Source organism: Pollicipes pollicipes, unplaced genomic scaffold (assembly GCF_011947565.3).
Source record: "Pollicipes pollicipes isolate AB1234 unplaced genomic scaffold, Ppol_2.1 Scaffold_4002;HRSCAF=4701_pilon_pilon_pilon, whole genome shotgun sequence".
NCBI classification, from domain to species: domain Eukaryota; kingdom Metazoa; phylum Arthropoda; class Thecostraca; order Pollicipedomorpha; family Pollicipedidae; genus Pollicipes; species Pollicipes pollicipes.
This window is the reverse complement of record NW_023596420.1, coordinates 27,498,353-27,517,989: the sequence shown is the minus strand read 5'-3', so window position 1 is coordinate 27,517,989 and position 19,637 is coordinate 27,498,353. Positions and strand designations below refer to the sequence as shown.

General features: G+C 52.1%; 2 protein-coding genes across 3 annotated transcripts in view; one reads left to right on the top strand and one right to left on the bottom strand.

The window, feature by feature from the left end:
* Window positions 1–5,948: 5,948 nt before the first annotated feature.
* On the bottom strand, window positions 5,949–19,390 carry LOC119093799 (ATP-dependent RNA helicase DDX51). Of its 2 annotated transcripts, none has more exons than XM_037216810.1 (2): window positions 19,310–19,390; window positions 5,949–8,076 (listed from the first exon to the last, which is right to left on the bottom strand). In XM_037216810.1, exon 2 carries the CDS (start codon window positions 8,057–8,059, stop codon window positions 6,047–6,049), a length of 2,013 nt encoding a protein of 670 aa, XP_037072705.1. In that variant the 5' UTR covers window positions 8,060–8,076; window positions 19,310–19,390; the 3' UTR covers window positions 5,949–6,046. The 2 variants fall into 2 exon arrangements, with proteins under 2 accessions (XP_037072705.1, XP_037072706.1); XM_037216811.1 differs by lacking the exon at window positions 19,310–19,390 and adding an exon at window positions 12,502–12,522.
* Window positions 13,680–19,637, top strand: part of LOC119093800 (putative methyltransferase DDB_G0268948) — a 36,208-nt gene continuing 30,250 nt past the window's right edge. The window contains exon 1 of the mRNA XM_037216812.1: window positions 13,680–13,701. The gene's annotated coding sequence lies outside the window, so the exon portion shown is untranslated. The remainder of the gene's footprint in view (window positions 13,702–19,637) is intronic.

Genomic DNA, 19,637 nt, shown 5'->3' with positions numbered 1-19,637 from the left:
ACGAATTCATTGCATTCACCGTAAGCTATGAGCATGCATTTTGCTGCACTGTTCCGTCGTGTATTTTTGTTTTCATTTCATTAATTGCGTGCACCCATGGTTGGATTCATAACAGCCGCTGCGTGAATGCATCTTAATAAAGACCTGTGAATCGCCTGGCTTAAAATACAGCTTCGGCGCGCACTCTGCAACCGCTTCAGAGTGGATGCGTGCCGACGTGCGTCTTAGCCCGATGGCAGCGATCAAAGACGAGAGCGGCGACCTGCGTATCGGCAGTGCGCTGTCCTTGTTGGAGTGGCGGCCGGGAGCTGTTGCCCGCCGGAGCGCACGCGGGGCGTCCCGCCGGCTGCCGCCGCTGATGAATCATCCGGTCATCCATGGGAAACTTGATGCCTCGACGATATTCGTACACGGTATATTAAGCCAGCCTCGAAAGCCTATTATTATACAGACATCGATAGACGTCGTCAAAGGAATAACAGACTAGTGTGTACGCACACCACCGCGGGTAAAAATAAGCCTATACATTTGCGGGCGATGTCTCCCTGTGCGGCGACCAATGTGATGTCTGCCACGCAAGGCAGCCATGACAGCACACCCTGGAAAGCGAACATGGGTCACTGAAACACGGCCGACTGGCGGGCCGCTCACTAAACCGACCCAGCGTGCGGATCGGACTGACAGTAGCCATCCACACAACATAGGCCATTAAAGACACACGTGCCCCGGAGCAGTGGCGTAGCCGGAAACTCACTCAGGAGGGGTCGAATCTGGCATCGGTGCCCCCCCCCCCCCCCAGCAAAGGGGGCCCCTCTTCGTCCCTTTGGGGCCCTACTTATTAATTTGGATGACTTTTAAGTATGGAATCCTATTTTGATATCTCAAAGATCCATTTTTAGTTTTTGAAGCCCTACAGGCGTTCTAAAATCCAAAAGTGGTTCGACTCCAGGGCCCCCTCTCAACAACACCAGGAAAGGTCGCATGGTCCCCAAGGCCCCGCAACCTCGCCACTGACCCGGGAAAGGCCAGCTTCCTTAGATCGCGCAGCGTCACCGTGGAATGACATTTCGCCGCAGCCGGGCTCGGCAAACTTCCGCAATCGTAGGCTGCAACCAATAATGATCACCCCCACTCTCGGGTTTGGGACAAGAAGACGATCGGAAATAATTGCATCAGCACATGATTCCAATTGGCCGATCGCGCTCAGCGCAGGTTGACGGCCCTGAGCTCCCCCCCCCCCCCCCCCCCCCCCCCCCTCCCCCCGCTGGCCGATCACCTCTGTGGGTTGCAGACGCCGTATCTCGGCCTGCTGTCACCAACGTCGTAAGGTCCGTGCTCGACTATCGTTAACGTTTCCGACCTCCCATTGTTTTCTGGGGTCGTCTGAACATGCCCGTTCACGCAACCCGTCCAACGCGTTTTCGCGCCGATTGTCCGAGGTCGGGTTAAAGCAACTATCTGGGGCCAGGTCAGAGCAGCTGTCCCGGGACAAGTGGGAGCGACTGCTCAGGGTCCATGTCTGTCTGACTGAAATCAGGTCAGTCAAACGAAATTGTCTGTCTGAAACCAGGTCAAAGGTACTGCCCTGGATAAGGACGGAGCAACTGTGAACTCAGAGTGGCTGTCCTCGGTCAGTTGAGAGCGGCTGTTCTGAGCCAGGCGAGAGCGGCTGCTCTGAGTCAGGTGAGAGCGGCTGCTCTAAACCAGGCGAGAGCGGCTGCTCTGAGCCAGGTGGGTGCGGCGTGCCGGCCGGACCAGGCTTCCCCGGTGGGGGCGGCGGCTGGACCCGCCGCCCCAGTAGTCGGTCGACGTGCTGCTGCCACTGCTGGTCGGAGAGACCGCGCGCCCAGTCTGGTGTGGCCTCGGCTGGCAGCCGTACAGCCCGCATGGCGCGGCGCACGGCCTCCGCCTGTTGCGGCGGCAGCAGCAGCGCCGCCGGTGTCCGGGCCGCCGATCCGAACAGGCGCTGCCGCTCGCCGACCGCCTCCTTTTGACGCTCCAGCTCCGCCTGCGCCGGTCACACATACGACACCAGTCAGATGGACAGACACACATACGGCGTCAGTCAGACGGCCAAACGCACACACGGCACCGGCCAGATGGAAGGCCGCACACATGACACCGGTCATATGGAAGGCCGCGCACACGGCACCAATCAAATGGAAGGCCGCGCACACGGCACCAATCAAATGGAAGGCTGCACACACGGCACCGGTCAGATGGAAGGCCGCACACACGGCACCAATCAAATGGAAGGCTGCACACATGGCACCGGTCAGATAGAAGGACGCGCACACGGCAGCCGTCAGATGGAAGGCCGCACAAACGACACCAGTCAGATGGACAGACGCACACACGGCACCAGTCAGATGGAAGGCCGCGCACACGGTACCGGTCAGATGGAAGTCCGCACACACGGCACCGGTCAGATGGAAGGCCGCACACACGGCACCAGTCAAATGGAAGGTCGCACACACGGCACCAATCAAATGGAAGGCCGCACACACGGCACTAGTCAGATGGAAGACCGCACATACGGCACTAGACGGATGGAAGGCCGCACACACAGCACCAATCAAATGGAAGCCCGCACACACGGCACTAGTCAGATGGAAGGCCGCACACACGGCGCTAATAAAAATGAAGGCTGCACGTACGGCACTAGTCAAATGGAAGGCCGCACACACGGCGCCGGTCAGAGGGACGGACGCACAAAAGGTGCCGGTCAGGTGGAAAACCGCATACACGTCGATGAGCAAGAAGGAACAAGCGTGCAGTAATACTACCGTCGGAGTCATCGTCGTCACTACCGTCACGCTATGACACCCATATTACACCACACCACACCACAACACACCACAACGCACCACACCACACCACACCACACCACACCACAACGCACCGCACCACACCACACCGCACCATACCACACCACACCACACCGTACCGCACTGCACCGCATCGTACCGCACCGCAGCGCACCACACCACACCGCGCACTGCACCGCATCGCATTGCACCGTACCGTACCGCACTGCACCGCACCGCACCGCGCGCTGCACCGCACCCCACTGCACCGTACCGCACCGCACCGCACTGCACGGCACAGCACGGCACGGCACGGCACGGCACGGCACCGCAACGAGCCACATCACATCACACTACACATCACATCACATCATAGCACACTATATCACATCATGCCATCCCACTTCACATCACACCATCACATCGCCGTCATCTCTGCACAGAGTTCTCGTCTCCGCCGACAAGCGGGGGCATTCAGCGGCCGCCGTGCAGTTACCTACCTCGGTCGCCTCCAACGGCCAGGCCGGACGGTCGTCAGCCGGGCTGGCGGCGCGCCCTACGTCCCGGTCAGCGATCGGACCTGACCGGGACGTCCGTTCGGCAGTGGTGACGTTGGCCTCTGACCCGTTGACGTCGTGCTCCCACGGCGCCGCTGTCAGCTCTCCAGCTGGCTGGTATTCATTATCAGCGCGATCCGACAGCGCCTCGTCGTCTTCAGAGGATTCATCCTGATGAGAGCGTTGAGTCAATGTGTGACAAGAAAACGTTTCCAGGACCACAGTACATAACAGTGCATGCGCCCTGGCGGTGGGAACAGACAATGCAGGCTATCCAGGATCTCACTTAACAATGAAAGAATGGAATATGGCCCGAAAAGCCGCCTTCCGCGCATAAAAGTGAACAAAACCAAACCGTATGAACATGGTGCACATCATAGCGCCATAACATGTACACATTGCACGATTCATATTTCTGTATAACGGTATGTACTGTATAACGGTCATGGAATGCACACGCGAGATCGTTAAACGAGTAGGCAAGGAGCAGATTACACTCATAACTTGTAGCCTGAGGCAGTCGTTGCAGGTCACTGGGCGCGGCTGACCTCAGAGCTGACCCCATCCGGCTGGGGGATGGTGCCGTCGGTGCCCTCTGGCGGCGACTGACCTCGGAGCTGACCCCACCCGGCTGGGGGATGGTGCCGTCGGTGCCCTCTGGCGGCGACTGACCTCGGAGCTGACCCCACCCGGCTGGGGGATGGTGCCGTCGGTGCCCTCTGGCGGCGACTGACCTCTGAGCTGACCCCACCCGGCTGGGGGATGGTGCCGTCGGTGCCCTCTGGCGGCGACTGACCTCGGAGCTGAGCCCGTCCGCCTGGGGGATGGTGCCGTCGGTGCCCTCCAGCGGCGACTGACCTCGGAGCTGACCCCGTCCGGCTGGGGGAGGGTGCCGTCGGTGCCCGCCGGCAGCGGCTGCCAAGGCGTCTGCCCGCCCAGCAGCTGGTAGCCGTCCGGCGGCGGCGGCGGTGATTCCGTGGGCGACGTCTCCTCGGTGGACGGCGGTCGAGGCGGCTCCGGCGGCATCCGTCTGCAGTGAGGGCGGCAGGTGCACTCCACTACACATCGCAGATGCCTGATAGCCTTATCCACCAGATTTTGACAAAAAGTCTTGCATTGGTTAACCACAGGCAAATATCCTTTTAGAGAAGTGTTAGCCGAATCAGATCCACAGTTTGTGAGCAAAGCCTGTCACACAGCAAGGTTGTCTTTGGCAGTGTTTAACTCCGTAACGATACGTGTTGCACGTGATACGTGATAAAATCATGCAACTATTAACCTTGAAATGAACAAACAGGTCGATGTTGGATGCGTTGCTGACCGCAATTCTTACAAGAACCCAGACATTAATAGCATGACCACTAACTTACTACCACGTGACCAATTATGACCGACAGCTTGCTTTCAGCGACCAATTCCACCATCCCGCATTTGAAGTCAATAATCTAACGAGTCCAAAGGCAAAGAAACTTAGTGGTCTACCAACAAATTCCAGCAATTGGTCTTATAAAAGAGCTTGCACGACTTAAGACGTGGTTCGGAGCTGCCGGTAAGCCGCTGGAGTGGCCAATTTGGTCCGGCCGGCGGGCGGACGAGATACGTACAATATTTATGGTGTTAGCTTTTCGTGCCGGCCAACTATTGCCACGGCGGTCGGCCAGGACGCGTAGAATATCTATGGACAAGGGCCCTCAGCGTTGACCGGAACGCCACGTGACCCGGTGAGAGGCCAACCAATGAGCGCGAGCCGCCCAGCTGCACGAGGTACGTTCGGCCTGCGCGACCGCCGAACGGGTAGAGCGCCCAGCTGGGGACCGGGTAAGGCTTTGTAACTCTCCCCATCTTGGAAACGGGGCGGCGTCGGCACTTTTTCAATAATTTCCTTCCGTGTCGGTCGCCGTACAGAGTTTGATGTTATATTGCATGACGCTATTGATGCTATATTGCGAAAAGAGCTAACTGCCGCACAGATACACTAATCGGCGTGGCGGAAGCCTAACCTCGGAATAGCGCTGACGTTTTACTTATCACATTCGTGACGTGGCAAAGCGCGTGATGGTGGGTTCACATTTCAGAAAAGGTGTTCGCATATGGCTCGTCAAAGCGGGCCATTTCGTCGTTGGTTTGGCAGTGCCAGCCTGATCACAGGGCAGCCGACAGTCGTGACCCTTCTCAATGCCTATACACATCTAGTTTCCGAGCTAAACACGTCCGCGTGGATTTGCAGGCTATTTCGGGGAGACTATTTCAGGGTCACTTACGCATACTGTAACTGTTGAGTCCCTTATATCTGGCGTTCGTGAACACGATTTTAAGATGCAACGGTCGTCAACTGGCTCTCAATCGATGCTGTGCAACGTGCGATTACCTAATCAAACAATGACGTATTGAGGAGCATATTTACTAAACACAGAAATTCTGCTGTCTAGAGCAGTCCATTTCATATAAAATTATATCAACATTTATACGCAAGTATCAATTTTGATACAATTTATAAATATTGATATACTTCGCTCGCCGAAAGTGCAGTCCGCTAATCTACTGACGTGTATTCCCAGTTCACCTGACCGAGCAATACTCCACTGGCGAGCTCCGTCATATATTTCCAAAGCAGGAAGTGTAACACTTTAACAAACAAATACAGACCACACGCGTGAAACGCGTCCTTGCAGGCGGACCATGTCACCCGCTCGCCTCCACGGCCGACAGTTTCCGTTTCCGAGTCCGCTTCCTCCGTTTGCCGGCTGCGTCGTCGGCCCTGGCGGACCAGCCGTGAAGCCGGCACGCCTGCTCCTTCTTCTCCTCTTCCACACGTTCCATTACCAGCTCCAACGCCTTCACGTAAGCCGCCTCGTACTGGCGCAGCTCGTCCAGGCACGGCGGCCTCTCCGGCACACGCTCCTGCTTGCCGACTTGCGCCAGCAGGCGCTGGAAGTGGCCACGCTGCCGCTCCAGCAGCAGCGTAACCGCCTCACCGGGCTGGCCGGCGCGCGCCGTCCGGCCGACGCGGTGCACGTACGTCTTGACCAGCGCCGGGATGTCGTACGAGACGACCGCGCTCACGGCCTCCACGTCCATGCCGCGCGCCATGGCGTCCGAGCAGACGAGCGCTGACAGTTGTCCAGCCGTGAGGGCGGCGAGCGCTCGCCGCCGCCGCGCCGCCGGCACGCCTCCCGAGAACTCGGCCACGGCTGGGCCGCCCAGACAGTCCAGCAGCAGCGTCAGCCTGTGCGCCGACTCGTTGGAGTTTGTGAAGATGAGGACGCGACGCCAGTGGGCCTGCCGCAGCAGATGGTGCAGCAGGAGGGGCTTTAGCTGCGGCGCGCACACGATGAACGACTCTTGCAGCTCGGCCGGCGTGGTGAACTTGCCGACAAACTGGCCAGGCCGCGGCACCGCCTCATTGTCCCACACCAGCAGTCTTGGCTGAAACAGTCGCAACCGCTCCAGCTTCTCGGGGTTCTGAGACAAGGTCGCAGAAAAGAGCAGCTTCTGCAGCGGCAGGTGAGGACTGGCGAGTGCGACCGCCGACGACGGGCCGGCCGGGCGGCGCGGCGGCCCGTCAGCCGCTGCCGCCGCCCGCTCCACCGCCTGCAGCCAGCCCGTCTCGGCCATTTCCATCACACGGTCCGCCTCGTCGATGACCAGGTAGCGTAGGTGCGCCAGCGAGAAGCCCTCCGTGCCGCTCAGGTGGTCCATGAGTCGGCCGGGCGTGCTGACCACGATGTCCGCTAGCGAGAGCGCGCCGCGCGGGCCTGGCTCCACCAGCCGGCGCCGCTCGCGTGCCAGCGTGTCGATGCCCAGTAGGCGCACGCTAAGCGGCAGGCCGGCCGCGTACTGGCGGAACACGGCCGCCACCTGCGCGGCCAGGGCCTGGGTCGGCAGCACGACTAGTGCGCGCACGCGGCGCACCACGGCCCCGGACAGCGTCTGCACCAGCGGCAGCACGAACGCCAGCGTCTTGCCGCTGCCAGTGGGCGCTGACACGCACAGGTCGGCCGGCGGCAGCGGCGAGTCGGCGGCGGCCAGCAGCGGCGGTAACACGGCCGCCTGCACCGGAAACAGCCGCTCCACTCCCAGCTGCCGAAGCCGAAGGCGCAGCTCGGGCGCCAGCTCGGCCACCTCTTCCGGCGTTGGCCGCCGCTCGCCAATCTGGTCGGGCCGCGCCAGCCAATCGGGCAATATGCGGTGCACAGTCCGCCGGCCGGCGCGCTCTACCTCCTCCAGCACGGTGAAGTCGGCGTCCTTGCCCGCGTCGTGCCTGCCATCGCTGCTCGTCTCGCTTTCGTCTCGCCTCGCCTCGGCCGAGGCAAGGTCCTGGCTTTCCGCCTGCTCGATTGCGGCAACGTCCTGACTGTCCGCCTGCTCGGTCGCGGCGGTGCGACCCTGGCTGTCCGCCTGCTCGGCTGAGGCAGGACCCTGGCTGTCCGCCTGCCCAGCCGCGGTACGGCCCTGGCTGTCTGCCTGTTCGGCCGGCTCGGCGCCGTCGCACGTGTCGTCGTCAGAGAGGGGGCCGACGCGGCCCGGCGTGGCGGGGCTGCCAGAACTCGTTCGACCGTGCTGGACATCACAGGCTGCCGCACTTGCTGGAGCCTGATTCTGGCCCGAGCGTCGTCCTTTTCGAGCGTTCAGACGGCGAAGAATCTCCGCTTCCCGTTGCACGAGCTCACCATTATCATCTTCTTGTATTGTCATATCGCAATGACTAGTTGCTGTAATGGAAGGCAGTTCCCATTTAAACTTTTGCTCAAAGGCCTCACTTTCATCACGTTAACATTTCCTCCACAGGAAAATTAATAGGCAATTATTAATAAAGGAAATATTGGTTTCTTTGCAGATTGAACGACACATTAAAGGAAATATTCCACAATTGAAGATTTCAAAGCACGCATCAGATGATGAAACAAGCTCACTAACAGACATCGGTGTACTTTTGAGTCGAAAGACTGCTCTAGACGACACAGCATCTATGTTTAGCAAACATGCTCCTCAATACATCACTGATCACATCACCATACCTTGCTCAACATTGATTTAAAGCCGATTGACGGCCGTGATGTCAGGAAATCGTGCTCACAAACGGCAGATATGCACGACTCGACAACTGCATTTTCCTTGGCCTTGATCGCCGCATCGCTAAAAGAATGCGCGGATTTGAGCGACGCTATTATGGCGTCATAGATGCCTGAGTAACCCTGAAATAATCTCCCCCAAAATAGTCTGCAGATTTTTGCCGGCATGTCACACCGAAATTAGATGAATTTAGATCCCAAGAAGGACAGGGCTATAAACTACACCGACTGATCTCCAAAGTGGCTGTTCAGTTCAAAACCCCACACAAATGAGGAACATTCCTTTTAAATGGCACCTCTAGCAGGTGACATTTACTTGCATCGCTAACAACCCGCTGAACACCATGCAAATGTATCTACTTCTACCAAAAGAATACAGCGGTTCGTGTGCGTCATGACATTTCTCTGGCTGTATTTACCATAACTAGTATCAGCCAATGTAATGACATGAATGTTACAGTATAGTACAGGGAGATCCAAAGCCAAGACAATGCCAAGCACAAGTCAAAGCTGGTGGTTTCGAAGTTAAGTTGTGCAGCCGAGGTCAGAGTCAGTTTCTTTGTATATTAAAACGTGAAGCCGAATCCCGAGCCTACGGCTTTGAATTTGCACACGTAAACCCGAAGCTGGAGCCAGAAGCTTCGGGCTTAGGATGCGCTAAGCAAAAGCCAAACCAACCAGTTCAAAATTACGAGGCTGAGCTCGATGATAGCTTAAATGGACCATGTCGTTTTGCGAAACGAAACCATTTTCGCTTGTTTTAAATGTGTGGGAAAAAACGCGCGATACATGGCTCCATGGGGTTGCAGGAGCTGATTCTACTTGTAGCCATAATTGGAATTAAAGGCGTTCTCCATCGGCATATATCTATGACGCCACACCAGTGGGCAGAACTCGGGTTAAAAGTCACTGGAGAACTGGGCCGAGGATGAAGCTCGGCGGCGCAGTGGACGAGCACCAAGATCACCCGAGCGCTTGACCTGTGCACGATGTGATGAGGCAGGCGCGCCCACGGCGGGAGGGAGCGGAGATGTTGGATTCATTTTCAGCGTCAATTTTACGTAAGGTCTAAAAGAACAACGGGAGATCCCGGAAACATTAAGTGCATTATGGGCTTCGACACATGCGTTCCAGAAAGCGTGCTACCTTTTTTGTACTCATCACTTACTGACAGATCAGACGCGTACCCCTTTGATCAGTAATACCGGTTTCCCCAAAGTCCTTCTGAAAACCTCAGAAATTCGATCTTAAGTAGCCACTCCTGCGGGAGAAATGAGAATGGACTCCCTGTTCACCATTGCGAAAATAATGCATTGCATGTGCCTTGCCTTTTCCGATTGATATTTGACTTTAAGGGCGCTTCAACTGCGGTGGTTATTTCGCGCCTTTTCCAAAGTGAGTGTTCTGTAACTTACAGCGCCCTAATGTGTCAACATATTTGTGTAGTGAATGCTGCGCATGCTTCAAACACTCCGTTTAGACAAAAACATTTGCGAACGTAAGGCGATCATCCCAAGAATTCAGCAAAATGCTACACTATGGCTTTTATTTTTATCCCATGGAAGTTCTCACAGTGGCTCTTTTTGACATGCACTTTGACTTTGGGAATGGGAGTACCAGAGGGTCCATAGTGACGCACTGATTTAAACTCCAACCAGTGCGCTTTTGGGCACATGCCCTTGCCGCCCACTGGGCCAATCAAAAATGGTATTTTATTCACACCACTTCAGTGTGCACGGCGTTTGTAATGACGACTGCGGTCGCGACAACTGCTGGGAAGAAGCGTATTACAAAGTTACAAAAGCGTTGACAGTAAGTTGAACTCGAAAATAATTAAAAGTGATATCCTTATTCTGTCTTGACGTTGCTGCAGCGGCACCACTCAGTGGCTTTGTTGGGTGCCACTGATCCTGAGGTTTCACGAGGGCACGTTTTTAAAATATGCCCCAAAAGTGGGACACCCCCTTTTAGCGTTTTTCTTTTCAATAGCGATTGTAACATGGGAGCATTCCATGACAAAGCGCCAGAGCCACAAACCTAAAATGCTCTTTTAAGTACCCGGGGTTGTTTTATGCCCTTATTTCCACTGCACGATTCTGAAAAAGATTAGAGCAATGGTTTAAGTTATGGCCGCGGGCAGTTTTAACACGTCAGCTGACAACGGTATCTTTGAGGACCTATAACGCAATCAAAAATTGTGTAAATCGTACGCACCCACATACCGATGAACTCGCAATAAGTCGGTGCATTTTTAGCGGCCTCCAATTTGTTGTGTTCTGAATTGTCCACCTGACATAGTAATAAAGTCACGTGACCTCCATTGACATTCGGCCACTCTCAAAGTTATTTTGCTTACTGCGGATTTCAGGAGAAATGACCATTCTAACAAAAGCAAACATCTAATAAAACGTGTTCTTCTCCTAAAATGCTAAATACATTCTAATGTATACATACGTGACCGTCGTGATTGGGGCTTTAAGACGCACTCTGTACACATGTAAACCTCATCGTGATTCGGGCTTTAAGACGCACTCTGTACACATGTAAACCTCATCGTGATTGGGGCTTTAAGACGCACTCTGTACACATGTAAACCTCATTGTGATTGGGGCTTTAAGACACACTCTGTGCATGCGCAGCACTTATCGTGATTGGGACTTTAAAACACACTCCAACACATAAACTTCATCGTGATTCGGGCTTTAAGACGCACGCCATGCACACATAAACCTCATCTTGATTTGGGCTTTAAGATGCACTCTGTACACACGTACACCTCACGGTGATCCAGGCTTTATGGTGCACTCAGCTATTGAGGTATACAGCATCATGTGCCTCCCACCCTGGCAGGAATGGCGGGTGCTGCACAGAATCAAACCCCATACCTCCGGTCTCCCAGAGGCATAGCTTAAGCACTTCCCTACTGTACCGCTAATGCATGGCTGATTTCTTGATAAGTCATATCATACTCAGTAATGATGAGTTAAAGGAATGCCATTTGTCTGAGATAATAGCAGTCATCATCAAGCATGCTATATCACAACATGGTGATGATGAAACACTCTTGTCATACAAGTATGCCAAAGCATCAGGGGAAAGAGATGCAGTTTTCTGGGATTTTTTGTCCAAATTTCAATAAAAATCCAAGCATTTGCCTGGCGTCCATCCAAAGCATCCAAGGAATCCATTTGTCCAAAAATTGTCGCATTGCTTCCACATCATATGGGTGCTACCTTCAACTAATAATCAGTCAACACTCCTGTCACTGCACTCCCTGACTTGAACCATATGAAAATAAAGAAAATTATAATGGTTAAGTAATGTGTAGTACACACTTTTATGAAGAGCATCTGCAACAAGCAAACATGAATGACTTGCACCATTAATGACTACCACAGGCTCCTCCAAACTCCTCCAAAAAGGCCCCTTTCATTTAAGGAAGGGTGGAGGAGGTTAGAGATGAGCTTTGCAGAGCATAGAGGAGGTTGGAGGGTCATAGAAACAATCACATTTCTTTGGAGGAGGCAGAACTAATAGTCCCATTCCTCATAGAAAACCATGATCAATAACTACTGATATTTGTTTCAATAAAAACATTAAGCCATAATACCACATCAGTCTCTCCCTTACCCTGGTTATTCTCCATTACAACCAATGCACCTGTATGCAAAATGCTTCTCACAACTGCACTCAACAGCTTACATAGTTTGGAGGAGCTTCGAGTGAGGCTAGAGGAGCAGCAGGAACAGACTGTTAGTTTCCCTAATTCCACACATGGGCCTGCCACTACTGATGTCCACCAAGTCCATGTCACATAAACCTTTGCACACATTATGTGTACACTGACCAAACAAAATGATCCACGAAGAAGTGGAAAAATCAAAAGTTAAGAGATGCAGTGCGTGGAAAGAAATCACCAGATGAAAAAGCACATATGCCACCCATCTTATAGGTCAGGGTGTACTTTCCTACCTAACGTTAGAAAAAATCATTGTACACCATTCGTCGTGTTTAAGGCATGACATATCGTAAATAATCTCAAAACAGGTAGAATCATGTTCCTACCTTCGAATTTCAATAACTTCGATGGCGGGCCCCCAAGCGCCGCGCGCACCGCACCGCCTGGACTCCCCAGCGCCGTTTCCGCGTTGCCGTTGCGTAAATACAATATTTCTGCGTACCAAGAACTGTACAAAATGTACGGGACCAAAGTAAACCATTCGTCAGGTTTAAGGCAGGACATATCATAAATAATCACAAAAAAGGTAGATTAATGATCTTAGCTTCAAATTTTTTTATAATTACGATGGCGAGCTCCCGAGCGCCGCACACACACAGCACCCGCGACACCGGCGCCATTACTGCTCGGGTCACAACATTACTGCGAACCGTAAAAATGTACCGGGACAAGGTAGCAAGAATCCATGAAATTTGATCCTCGACGCCAACGGGACCATGGGTTGCAGGGGGATTGGGTGGGGAATGTAAAGCAAAATGAGAACATGGCAGCTAAATAAAAGCTCACTACATGGCACCTATATATGGCATGGAACATGGATGCCAATGAGATGCTGGGTTGAAGGGGATATAGGGTGGGGAGGTTAGGTTAGGTTAGGTTAGGTTAGGTTAGGTTAGGTTAGGTTAGGTTAGGTTAGGTTAGGTTAGGTTAGTTAGTTAGGTTAGGTTAGGGTAGGGTAGGTCAGCTTAGCTAAGCTTAGGTTCTGGTCTATTCTCAGGTTAGGTTAGGTTAGGTTAGGTTAGGTTAGGTTAGGTTAGGTTAGGTTAGGTTAGGTTAGGTTTGGCTAGTTTAGGATATGTTCCGGACTATTCTGGCCTGCGTGTTTCATAAATGTACCTAAACTCGATAAGAAACGATTTTGGTTGCTTTATTATTGTTACCTTGGTCCCGTACATGTTTTATGGTTCTTGATAAGCAGAAATATTGTGCTTTCGCAACAACGCAGAAACGGCGCTTGGAAGTCGAGGCAGTGCGGTGCGGGGCGTGCGGCGCTCGGGAGCTCGCTATCGTATTTATTAAAATTCGAGGGTAGGAGCATGATTCTATCTGTTTTGAAATTATTTACGATATGTTCCGCCTTAAACACGACGAATGGTTTACCTTGGTCCCGTACATTTTGTAGAGTTCTTGGTAAGCGGAAATATTGTATTCACGCAACGGCAACGCAGAAACGGCGCTGGGGAGTCCAGGCGGTGCGGTGCGCGTGGCGCTCGGGAGCCCGCCATCGAAGTTATTGAAATTCGAAGGTAGGAGCATGATTCTACCTGTTTTGAGATTATTTACGATATGTGCCGCCTTGAACACGACGAATGGTGTGCAATGATTTTTTCTAACCTTAGGTAGGAAAGTAGGCTTTTTTTTACTTGGGTACCTGTATTGCCGACGGTGGGGAGAGAGCTACGCTGGCTGCAGGGTTCCTGTACTGCCATGATGGAGAAATGCTGTTAGGTATCAGCCGACGTAGTGACGTCACTGAAAATGGGTTTGCATCGATCTGGGTTCTTTTGGGCCGACTGAAGGCTACAAGGCTTTTGCTAGCGATATGATGTCACTGGTATTCGGCTGGATATGTGACGTCACTGGTTGTGAGGCTTTAGGGCTCTTTTGGGTGCAATGAATGCCGTAAAGCATCACCTGACGATATGTCGTCGCTGGTATTCAATGAAACATCAGGCGCAACGGGCCTTATTCCATCTTTACCTTTCGTACCTGTCTGCTGCAAGCATTTGCGTGCCGAATAAAAGCTTGACCGAATCACCTGAATGTGTGACGTCACCAATCACCACTTGATACGAGTGCACTTAGGCCCACGGCCGCGGTGTATCATGTTCCGTGAAATATCACTGGGTATCGTGACGTCAGTGATATTCGACTAAATATTGGTCGCAACAGGTCAAGGTTCATTTTTAGCTTCGTACCTGTCTACTGCAAGCACTGGCGTGATGAATAAAAGCTACCAAATCACGTGAGTGTGTGACGTCACTGGTCATGCATTTTTATGGATCTCTGGGGGCCAACTGAGGGCCGTAAAGCATAGCCTAATGATGTGACGTCACTGGCATTCGACTGCGTGTGATGTCACTTGTGATCAGATTTTACGGCCTCTTTTGGGCCGACGAAAGGTCATACCACATTAACTGAAGATGCGCCGTCACTGGTATCCGAATACAATTCAGGCGGCCATGGCCATGCTCCATCTTTACCTTTGGTACCTGTCCATTGCAAGTATTTGAATGCTGAAGGAAGGGTCTGCCGAATTACCTGAGTGTGTAACGTCACTAACCATTAATTTGTATAGACTGTTTTGAACCCACTGTAAGCCATACCACATCAGCTGACCATATGACGTCACCGGTTTTCGTCTAGGTGTCATGCGCAACAGGCCATGCTCTATCTTTGCCTTTCGTACCTGTTTACTGCAAGCATTCGCGTGCTATATCAAGGTGATGCTGAACCATCTGAGTGCGTGACGTCACTGGTCATGAGTTTATACAGGTTCACTTGGGCAGCCCAATGCAACAAAGCATCATATCCTGTGAAGCATCGCGGGATGATATGACGTCACTGGTATTCGACACAACATCAGGCGCAACAGGCCATGTTCCATCTTTACCTTTCGTACCTGTCTACTGCAAGCATTCGCGTGTTATATCACGTCATTGGTTAAGAGTTCTTACGGGCTCTCTTCAACCCCCTATATGGTATAATGCTTCAGTTGACGATATGATGTCACTGGTGTTCGACTTAGCATCAGGCACAACATGTCATGTTCCATCTTTGCCTTTCGCACCTGTTAAAGTATTGGCGAGCCTAATGATGGCTCTGCCGAATCATCTGAGTCCGTCATCATGAGTTTTTACAGGCTATTGTTGGCCGGGAAAGCCATTACGCATCATCTAACGATATGTCGTCACTGGTAATCCACTAAGTGTGTGACGCCATTGGTCATGAGTTTTCCCGCGCCTTTTTGGGCCGACTTAAGGCCATTAGGCATCAGGTAACGATATGACGTCACTGGTATTCAATTAAGCATCAGATACAATATGTCATGTTTCATCTTTACCTTTCGCACCTATCTACTGCAAGTATTCGCGCGCCACATAAAGGCTCTGCCCAATCACCTGAGCGTGTGGTGTGACTGGTTATGAGTTTACGCGGGTTTACTCGGGCTGACTGAAGGACATCAAGCATCATCTGGCGATGTGACGTCACTGGTATTCAACTTAACACCAGGCGCGACAGGCCATGTTCGTCTTTACCTTTCGTACCTGTCTATTGTAAGCATTGACATGCTTAAGGAAAGCTCTGTGAAATCTCCTGAGTGTGTAATGTCACTGGTCATGAGTTCTTTACGGGCTGCTTTTTTGTACCTATAGGGTACAAGACATCAGTTGACGATATGACATCACTGGTATTTGACTTAATCTCAGGCGCAACAGGTCATGTTCCATCTTTGCCTTTCGCACCTCTATACTGCAAGTATTCGCGCGCTACATAAAGGCTCTGCCGAATCACCTGAGCATGTGGTGTAACTGGTCATGAGTTTACGCGGGCTTACTCGGGCTGACTGAAGGACATCAAGCATCACCTGACCATATGACGTCACTGATATTCGGGCTGTGGCCCAGACTTATGGCCGCTAGGCGGCGCCCTTGATTATTATTTAGCCATCAGGGCATTCCGGACCGTAGCTGCTCAGGGGCGCATCCTGTGATGTCGGGCGGAATAGCTTTGCATATACGTCGGTTTGTGGGCTGGGATCACCTTTGTTTTGTGTTTACGTTTGTTCAAAATTTTAGTCGTTGAAACAGCCCGTTGCGTTTGAAGTTGTTACTTAATGGTGCGCACAATAAAATTAGTGTGCTTAACTATGGTGCATCTCCCACCTCTGCTGCGGAACTCCGTAGCCGTAGGTGGCCAAGTGACCTCCTACCAACTGATGATCAGTGACGTCACATACTCAGGTGATTCGGCGGAGCCTTCGTATAGCACGCGAATATTTGCAGCAGCCAGGTACGAAAGGCAAATATGGAGCATGACCTGTTGCGCCTGATGTTTAGTCGAGCACCAGTAACGTCATGTCGTCAGCTGATGCATTATAACCTAAAATGGGTTCAAAGGAGCCCGTAAAAAACTCGTGACCAGTGACGTCACACACTCAGGAGATTCGACGGAGCCTTCATTCAGCACGTCAATACCTTTAATAAACAAGTACAAAAGGTAAAGAAAGTACGTGGCATGTTGGACCTGATGTTAAGTCGAATAACAGTGACGACATATCATCCTGTGATGCTTCACGGGAGGTGTTGCTTTGTGGCCTTGGGCGGCCCAAGTGAATCCGTATGAACTCATGACCAGCGACGTCACCCACTCAGATGATTCGTCTGGAGTTTAGTCGATTACCAGTGACGTCATATCGTCAGCTGATGCTTGATGTCCGTCAGTCACCCCGAGTAAACCTGCACAAACTCATGGCCAGTTACACCACACGCTCAGGCGAATCGACAGAGCCTTTTTGTAGCGCACGAATACTTGCAGTAGGCAGGTGCGAAAGGTAAAGATGAAACATGGCTTATTGCAACTGATTTTAATTCGAATACAAGTGACGCCATAACGTTATCTGATGCCTAATGACCTGAACTCGGCCAAAAAAGGCCCGTAAAAGCTCATGACCAGTGACGTCACACACTCAGTGGATTACCAGTGACGTCATTTCGTTAGCTGATGCCTTATGGCTTTCGCTCAGCCAAAAATAGTTGGTAAAAATTCATGACCAGTGACGTCGCACACTCAGGTGACTCGGCAGAGCCATCATTTAACGCACCAATACTTTACAGGTACGAAAGGCAAAGATGGAACATGACCTGTTACGCCTCATGTTAAGTCGAACACCATTAACATCATGTCGTCAACTGATGCATTTTTCCCTATAGAGGGTTCCAAGGAGCCAGAAAAAACTCATGACCAGTAACGTTACACACCCAGGAGACTCGACAGAGCCTTCATTCAGCACGTCAATACTTGTAATAGACGGGTACGAAAGGTAAAGATAGAACATGGCCTGTCGCGCCTGATGTTAAGTCGGACACCAGTGACGTCATATCATCAGCTGATGCATTATACCGTTTGGGGGTGCAAAAGGTCCCGTAAAAAGCTCTTGACCAGTGACGTTACTTACTCAGGAGACTCGACAGAGCCTTCATTCAGCACGCCCATACTTCCAAGAGACAGGTACGAAAGGTAAAGATGGAACATGGCCTGTCGCGCCTGAAGTTTAGTCGAATACCAGTGACGTCATATCGTCAGCTGATGCTTGATGTCCTTCAGTCAGCCAGAGTAAACCCGCGTTAACTCATAACTAGTTACACCACACGCTCAGGTAATTCGGCAGAGCCCCTGTGTCGCGCGAATACTTGCAGTAGATAGGTGCGAAAGGTACAGACGAAACATGGCTTAGATGGAGCATGGCCTGTTGCGCATGATGTCTAGTCGAAACCCAGTGACATCATATCGTCAGCTGATGCCTTGTGGCCTATAGTAGGCTCAAAAGAGTGTGCAAATTAATGGTCAGTGACGTACACACTCAGGTAATTTGGCAGAGCCTTCCACGGCAATGCTTGCAATGGACAGGTACCAAAGATAAAGGTGGAACATGGTCTGTCGCGCCCGAAGTTCATTCGAATACCAGTGACGTCACATCTTCAGTCATTGCCGTATGACCTTTCGTCGCCCCAAAAGAGGCCGTAAAACCTCATGACCAGCGACACGCACAGTCGAGTGTCAGCGACGTCACATCGTTAGCTGATGCTTTATGGTCTTCAGTTGGCCGCACAAAAAATCCGCCAATACTTGCAGCAGACATGTACGAAAGGTATAAATGGAGCATGACCTGTTGCCTGATGTTCAGCCAAATACCAGTGACGTCATATCGCCAGCTGATGCCTAACGGCATTTCGTCGGTCCTATAGGGCCCGTGGAAACCCACGGCCATTGACGTCTTACAGTCGTATAGCAGTGACGTCGTTAGCTGACACCTTGTGGTCTTCAGTTGGCCGAAAAGCACCGTTGGAACTCATGGCCAGTGATGTCACACACTCAGGTGGTTCGGCAGCTTTCATCCAGCACGCCAATGCTTGCAGTAGACAAGTACAAAGGTAAAAATGAAGCACGGCCTCTTGCGCCCAGTTTTTATTCGAATACCAGTGACGTCACGCTATCCGGTGATACTTCGCGGACCACGACACACCGTGGTCGTGAGGCCTAAGTGCACTCGTATGAAGTGATGATTAGGGACGTCACACATTGGGGTAATTCGGTCAAACCTTTATGCGGCACGCAAATGCTTGCAGCAGACAGGTACGAAAAGTAAAGATGGAACGAGGCCGGCCGCGCCTGATGTTCAATCGAATACCAGTGACGACACATGGCCAGCTGATGCATTACGGCATTCAGTGGACCCAAAAGAGCCTTACACACTCACGACCAGTGACGTCACATACCCAGCCGAATACCAGTGACATCATATCACAAGCAAAAGCCTTATGGCCTTCAGTCGGCCCAAAAGAACCCCGATCCCGATCGATGCAAAACCATTTTCAGTGACGTCACAATGTTAGCTGATGCCTCACAGCTTTTGCCCCGCACGACAATACTCGAAACCCTGCAGCTAGCGTAGCTCTTCCCTCCGTCGGCCATACAGGTACCCAAGTAAAAAATTACCGGAAAGTACACCTACACCTATCTGATGAAGTTAGGCCTTCCATGAATTACCTCCACGCCTGCACTGCCACGCGAACGTTTCCCCTCAAAACATCGGTAAAAATAGAATGAAACACGATGCATGGTATCACTCACAATGGTGTCCTCCAACTATGCTTGATACTCCCGCACCCCAACCACGCGACTCCAGCGGGCGCCCCACGCGTACTTCGTTCCAAAACCCGCAGAACTACGGTAACCATGGACAGGGCCACCTATATGCAAGGTGGTACCGTCCCGACTTCATGCTTGTCAGCGAGCATCGCTATGTGACGTCATTGGAGATACAACTTCGACCCGGAGATAGTCGTGTACGCAGGAAACTGTGGCGATTATTTCGAGCATATGAAAAGTTTGGGGGATGTAGCTGGGAACAAGACGGTATTTATTATGAGGAATCTAATAAAAATCAAGCAGAGATTCC